Source organism: Penaeus japonicus, unplaced genomic scaffold (assembly GCF_977035675.1).
Source record: "Penaeus japonicus unplaced genomic scaffold, GWHDUDI00000001_assembly GWHDUDI00000042, whole genome shotgun sequence".
NCBI classification, from domain to species: domain Eukaryota; kingdom Metazoa; phylum Arthropoda; class Malacostraca; order Decapoda; family Penaeidae; genus Penaeus; species Penaeus japonicus.
The window spans coordinates 15,324,335-15,331,834 of NW_028234444.1; the positions used below are offsets into that span (position 1 = coordinate 15,324,335).

The window sequence follows — 7,500 nt, forward strand, 5'->3', positions numbered from 1 at the left end:
TTACAATTAAATGTAATTCTGCAGAAGATACAACTTCAAAATGTGCTTTGTGAACATATTCATTTCTTAAGGCCCTCTTCCTTTCTATAAAATTAGATAGATGGTTAAGAAATACGTTCACGGAGCTGCTTATTCTTCCATAGTAAAACATGTGCAAAAGGTGAAGTTTATTTGATAAAATTTCCCCCTAAACAACTCCAAAACATAAACCTAGTATCTAGTGAACTGTTCACTAGTACTACAATAGTCATAACAACATGTAAGTAAAAGTGAAAGCCCTTACCTCAAGGGATTGCCAGCCTGAAGTTCCTTATCCTGTCGAATGTGGATGAATTCCGAGACTGTGAGCCACAGCCGGTTCTGCCAGTTCAGAATACCTGGGAATGCTGTAAGACAAAGAAGTCTGTTATGAAATGTAATAATCTATTTAAAAATATGTATATATTTTAAATAAATTAAACAACTAAGGCATGCAAAACAAATGAAAATATTAAGTCATCTGTTTTTTTTTTTGGATCCTATCAGCTTTTAAATTAATGCCAAATAAAAAAAAATACGTAATAAAATAACAAATGATATTTTTCACATAACTAGCTGTATCTCATGTGAAAGAGTCCAGTCCTAAGTCTATTTATAAATCCAATTTGTTCATAGACAGGAACAGGTAGGTACCCATGGTTTGTGATTAGTAATAAAAAAGAATACCTCATCACACAATTGAATATTTATTTGCCTTTGTCTATTTCTGTCTTGTAACCATTATTATCATCCTCTCATATTCTCTCAAACTGTTCTGATTGCTGAATGAATAGCCAATTCTTTTTCATTGATATGTGGCATATCATTGTTTTCCATTCTGTTATATCCACTTTAATTTCACTCATGCATTGCATTTTCTTTGAAGCATTGCCAGCACTCAAAACAAGTGTTCAGCTATTACTTGCCTTTTCTAACCAAAAACTTCTATACTTACTTCTCATCTTCTGTTTAAGATGTGATAGTATATCATCCTCAAACACAGCCAATACTTTTATCTTTGTGTATTGCATCAGTTCAAAATACAATTAACAAGAGATACTAATGATATCAATGTTTTTCATATCAGTGTTGTTACTTTAATCAAATATATTAAATATGTTGTAATCTGCATGATATACTTCCAAATATATTTGAAATAAAGTTGATTTAACCTCTTTCTATATAAAATATACTCTTACAGACTCTCAAACTAAATGTCAGTTATAGAACCATGTTTATCTGGAAGAACAGTACCACTACTCAATGAGAAGCAGTAAATATATAATAGAACCTGTTTTCCTGCTTCCTTTTCCGAGATTATGTGATGACTAATATTACACAAAGATAACCAATCCTATACTTTTTCTCTGATGACTGTTCTCAAAGGACTGAAGTGAATCATGATAAAATTACTGCAACTTTACATTGGGTCAATTGAAAGCATATTATTGAAAGCATTCTTATGATCTACAAACAAAATACCAGTAATTATTATTTAATCTTCAGATACCTCCACTGAAAAAAGAGAAAGAAGAGGAAGGAAGATCAACATGGCTAAATCGCTTATACAATATTACAAAATCTAAAATAAATCTCACTATCTTTGGACCAGTTCCTCTGAGACGCTGGAGCGAAGTTTGCCAACATCAACAGCCTTGTGGTGTCCGTGCCATATTCTTCCAAGACATCCTGAAAAAAATGTTGAGCTGATGGGACACTTATGTATGATACTGTCTGCAATAAATAAACTCTAATCTGTCACATGTTTATGATTTCTACAGGACACTATATAGAAAATGGGACATATAGAAACCCCTCCCCACACACACACAAACAAACACCTCTTATCCACATTCCATCCCACATATTCACATTCTACAACTATCCGTAATCCACCTCATCTATCCACATTCTAGATCTTATATCCAAATTCTCACTCTCCTATAATGCCAGCCTCACCTTTGGATCAATTCCGTTGTGTTTGCTTTTACTCATCTTCTCGTACGTCACAACAAGTTCACTTCCCGTTCCACGTTCCACAGGCGGCTTGACTGCAAATGTTAGAAAAAAAAAAAGGTTGTGGTACATGTTCTTACCTATAATAGGTACATGGAATAATAATAGAAAAGAAATTAACATTGGTAATAATAGTACTATAGTGAGTAAATTCATGAGAAAATTCATTATAGTCTTTTATGTTTCAGTGGGCAATAGATTTTAGCAAGAATGAGATATGATGAAACATAACCAATATACAGAAATCCTAGGTTCAGCTGATAAATCAAAAAGGAGAGAGGTGGAGAGAGAGAGAGAGGGAGAAAGAATGAGAGAGGGGTGAGGAGGGGAGAAATGGGAGGGAGAGAGGGGTAGCAGGGGGGTAGAGAGTGAGTGAGAGAAAGAAAGAAAGAAAGAGCGAGAGAGAGAGAGAGAGAGAGAAAGAGAGAGAGAGAAAGAGACATTGAGAGAGACAGAGAGAGAGAGAGAGAGAGAGAGAGAGAGAGAGAGAGAGAGAGAGAAAGAGAGGGAGAGGAGAGAGAGAGAGAGAGAGAGAGGAGAGAGAGAGAGAGAGAGAGAGAGAGAGAGAGAGAGGAGAGAGGAGAGAGAGAGAAGGAGAGAGAGGGAGAGAGAGAGAGAGAGAGAGAGAGAGAGAGAGAGAGAGAGAGAGAGAGAGAGAGAGAGAGAGAGAGAGAGAGAGAGAGAGAGAGAGGGAGAGAGGGAGAGATGGGGAGAGGAAAAGAGAGAAAGAGGGTAAGAGGGAGAGAGAGGGGGGATGGGGAGAGAGGGAGGGAGAGAGAGAGGAGGAGATGGGGAGAGGAAAAGAGAGAAAGAGAGAAAGAGTGAAAGAGGGAAAGAGGGAAAGAGGGAAAGAGAGAGAGAGAGAGAGAGAGAGAGAGAGAGAGAGAGAGAGAGAGAGAGAGAGAGAGAGAGAGAGAGAGAGAGAGAGAGAGAGAGAGAGGAGAAGAGAGAGAGAGAAAGAGAGAGAGAGAGAGAGGGAGAGAGAGAGAGAGAGGAGAGAGAGAGAGAGAGAGAGAGAGAGGAAGAGAGAGAGAGAGAGAGAGAGAGAGAGAGAGAGAGAGAGAGAGAGAGAGAGAGAGAGAGAGAGAGAGAGAGAGAGAGAGAGGAGGAGAGCAACAGAAAGAGAAAGATACAAAGAAAAAAAGTGAATCACAGAGACAGAAACAGAGAAAGATAGAGGAGAACGAGGGATAAAAGTGAAGGACACAGAATGACACAATGACAGCTTGCAAGACACAAGAGAACACTAACCTGAGAAATCCACTTCGTCCTTGGTGAGGTATCTGCCTGACCCCTTTACCCTATAGGTCTCGCCCATAACCATGCCCTGAACAACCAGCCTCTTGAATGGCTCCTTGTGGCTCACCAATCCCAGGCTGGCTAGGAAGTGCTGTATGAAACGCGCATAGAACATGTGCAACACAGCTGGGGGAGAGATGTGGGTTTTGATTCAACTGTGTTTGAAATCTCGTCTGGATATCTGATGACTGTAGTTGTAATAATTCTGGGAAATTGTTATTAATTCTTTTAACTGTTATTCAGTCACAAAAGAAGTAAACATAAAAGAAAAATAACTGAAATGATTAACATTAACTTGTAATGAAAAAGATACCCTATTCATCTCATTTTACTCCTGAAAACATCCACCCATCTTATAGACTCTTCAATCATTTCCACACTCGCAACACATTTATACACTAAAGGTAACTGAACAGAAAAAAAAAACTATTTTGCTCATTGCTCACCATGTTCTTTCCCACCAACGTACAAATCAACAGGCATGTGATCCCTCTGGGCATCATGACTGAAGGGTTTCTCTGTATTGCGAGGATCCAGGAACCTCAAGAAGTACCACGAGGAATCAACAAATGTATCCATTGTGTCTGTCTCCCTCTCTGCAGGTCCTTCACACCTGTTTATAGGTATTTATATATATAATAACAATAACAATGACAGTAATAGCATTAATAATATTAATAACCAACAACAAAGATGATGATCATGATGACAATAATGATGATTAAAATAAAAAAGAACATGAATATGATTTCTTTCTGTAGCAGATATTGGAAAGGTAGTGAACTAAATACTTTAACTCCATACTAGTTGTTAGAAAAGTAGTAGGGAAATTATTAGATAAGAATGTGTTGCGGGGACTTGGTAGTGGGATATTAGACCATTACTTGGTAGAAGGTAAGAGCAGAGAACTAGTGAAAGCAATAGAGGAAGTGAATTGTATAAGAGAGAAAGGAAGGGAGAAGCTAACATAGTGGGAAAAGTAGAGAAGTGCATTGTGTAAGAAGAATAGAGGGAGGTGGAGGGAAAAGTAGTGATCACAGGAAAGGATTTTGAGTGCTGGTTAAGTGATGGTAATGATTCAACATTATCTGAGAATTTTGAGGAGAATGAGAATTTTTTTTGGAAAGAAGTGAAGTATAAGAAGTAAGGCTGTTAGAAGGCAGGAAGTAGTAATGAGATATTACTTAAATTGGCAATAAGCAGGAGATGGACTTTTGAAGATTTGTTAATTTTGAGGATAAGAGAAAGGATTGAAGGTGTTTTGTGGGATGAACAGCAATGAGGGAGAGGCTGAATGGATAAGCTCTTTGCCAAGAGACAGTCATGGGAAAAGTACAGGGCAAAAGGGGTTTCTTTAGGGTATTCATGGAGTTGAAAAAACATGTGTTAGGGAAGGGAGAGAGACCTTGTGGACAATGCTCAGTCCACAAGAATGTTTTTATCGGGCTGGATAGAACAGTGAGGGAGGTACACAAAAGTTTTTTAAGAAGAGGATTAGAGCTTATAAATAATACCAGACAAGTTTAGGAGAAATACCAGTTTCCTTTTGGTGATAACATAGACTGCATCTGACTCTGAACAAAAATTTATACCAAAGAGGAACTATATACAAAAAAATCTAAAGAAACTAGGAAGAACTTCATAAAAAAGTAAGCCAATAACTTACTTGGGACAACAGCAGTGTATCCATTCCACTGCTTCCTTGAGTGGGGATATCCCCTTCTTTGGAAACTTTGAGATCCTTGGCAGGACGACTGGCAGCTGCTCCTCTGGAACCGGAACGACCCCACAACTTGGGCAATGGATGATAGGGATGGGAGTACCCCAATAACGCTGCCTTGATATTAGCCAGTCGCGTAACTTAGCACTTGCCTCAAACCCTCCAGCCCCACGTCTCAAAAGCTCATCCGTGATGATCTGCCTTGCTTCATCGGGACTATGGCCATCCAGAGAACCTGAGTTCACCATTAGGTCATTTTCCTTCACATTTACTATTTCAAAACCACAAGCCTTCGCTATAGCTTGGTCCTTCTTGCTGATAGATGGTAGACCAACATAGCACTCGGCATCAGCCGGAAATGGCAACCGACCACTAACAATAACAGGGATTTTCCTTCCGCTTATAGGGCAAACAGCTCTCGCACTTAGTACATGAATCCCGTTGATTTCTGCCTCCCTATTAGCTTCTGTGTCGAGCTTGTGCCCTGGCCTCAACCCTACAAAACTCACACCATGCAGGAGTTCTGGCTCGGGCATCCACAGGTCTAAGGATGAGGAGCTGCCACCAGCCACCTGCTGTCCATCGTCACTGTTGCTATTGCTGTTACCGTGCAGCACCTCCATCTCGATCCTGTAGCCGTTGCAATCCCCAATCCAGTGTTTTTGTACCTTGATGATGTCACGCCAGTCCTCTAGCATGGGGTCTGACAGGCCATCGAGAAGTGACTTGGCAAACCTGTGGAATAAAAGTAAATATGTATTAAAAATGAAGAAAATAAAGGAAGTTCAATTAATGGAATACATATGTATGAAAATAAAAACAGATAAAAAAAATTGTATTCCTTCCATCTTTACAATTTGCAATTCTTAAAAGAACAATTCTCAATTAACTATAGCCACAAAAACAATATCCAAGCTTTAATTTCCAATTCATAAAACACACAAAGTAATAATTCAAAATAGAGATTATGACAGACTTTAATGTAGGGAAATAACAAGAAATGAAAGAAAATTCATAGAAAAAAGGGGAAAGGGAATAAAGAGAAGGAGGAAGAGGAGGTGGAGGAGGAGGAAAAATAAGGAAGAGAAGGTAGAGAAGGTAGAGAAGGAAGAGAAGGATGAAGAGGAAGGGGAGGAGGAGGAAATAAGAGGATCATTATGATGATGATGGATTATGGTTCTGAATTTTTATCTGCTTTGCTTATCTTTCTGACAAACAAAAATTGCTGACAAGATAGAAAGACAACTTTCTCAAAGCATATAAAATACAGAACTAAAAACCAAAGAGCAAACAGATTACCTGGTTGTCTTGATGAACCACTGCTTGAGAAAACGCCTCTCCACTTTGGCCCCAGATCTCCACGAGCAGCCGTTGCTATCGACCTGTTCGTCTGCTAGCACAGTCTGGTCTACTGGATCCCAGTTGACTAGGGCCTAAGAAGAAGGAGCAAGAAATGGTATTAACTCACAAGATTCAAATCCAATTTAGAGAGTCGCTATTATAGATACACAAAGGAAGATGAAAATGTAAAACAGATTACTTGTAATCCAGATATATACTTACTAATAACTTTTAATAATCCTAAGAATATTTCTCATAAATCACATATTCATATGACTGAACGATAAAGAGTCTTCTTCAAATTCATTCATTAGTTTTTTTCTCTCTCCGTCTACACAAACCTCTTCCTGGTACGCCAATCCTTCTCGGAACAAGAGAAGGAAGATGTACTGTGTCCATCGGTAATATTCAGGGTCGCACGTGGCCAGTTCACGCTCCCAGTTGAACTTGCAGCCAAGTTCGAGGAGCTGCTCCTTCATCTGGGGTATGTTGCTGTAAGTCCATTTGTCAGGCATTTCATTGCGGTCGATGGCTGCGTTTTCAGCGGGGAGGCCAAAGGCATCCCAGCCCATTGGGTGCAGAACCTGGGAAGAGAATGTGAATGAATGAGATGGAATATAACAGGTAACCATTTTTCCTAAAAAGTTGGTAATTCATAAAAAAAAAAAACTAAAAATGTTAATTGAAACAATCCTGACCTTAGGCACAAAATATAAATTTTTTCAAGGCAATATTGCCATTAGTGAATATGCTAATATCTCACTACAACAAAATACTCTTTCTCACAATATGAGATGAAAAAAGAAAGAAAGAAAGAAAGAAAGAAAGAAAAAAAAACAGTAACAAGCCAATCTTTAGTCATATATCAAAACAAATTTACCAATGATCTCTCTGCTTCAATACATCTGATAAAACCTGATGGAAAATGCAATAGAATTATCACTATCACTATCAATGTTATCATCATCATTATCATTATTATTCTTACTATTACCATCATTACCATTTTTATCACCTTTACTATCACCAACATCATTACATTGATCATTACTATCCTAATTGCTAAAAAGGGAAAAAGGAAGAGAGGAAGAGAAGGAGAGAAAAAG

At 38.3% G+C, this 7,500-nt stretch overlaps 1 protein-coding gene across 1 annotated transcript in view; it reads right to left on the minus strand.

Moving 5' to 3' along the window:
• LeuRS-m (Leucyl-tRNA synthetase, mitochondrial) overlaps nucleotides 1-7,500 on the minus strand; it is a 16,293-nt gene that overhangs the window by 5,884 nt on the left and 2,909 nt on the right. Inside the window, exons 4-11 of the mRNA XM_043024230.2 lie at nucleotides 6,736-6,978; nucleotides 6,353-6,486; nucleotides 5,000-5,788; nucleotides 3,780-3,946; nucleotides 3,286-3,459; nucleotides 1,978-2,069; nucleotides 1,617-1,707; nucleotides 284-386 (exon numbers count right to left, since the gene is read on the minus strand). Of these exons, the coding sequence (XP_042880164.2) occupies nucleotides 284-386; nucleotides 1,617-1,707; nucleotides 1,978-2,069; nucleotides 3,286-3,459; nucleotides 3,780-3,946; nucleotides 5,000-5,788; nucleotides 6,353-6,486; nucleotides 6,736-6,978 (1,793 nt within the window). The remainder of the gene's footprint in view (nucleotides 1-283; nucleotides 387-1,616; nucleotides 1,708-1,977; nucleotides 2,070-3,285; nucleotides 3,460-3,779; nucleotides 3,947-4,999; nucleotides 5,789-6,352; nucleotides 6,487-6,735; nucleotides 6,979-7,500) is intronic.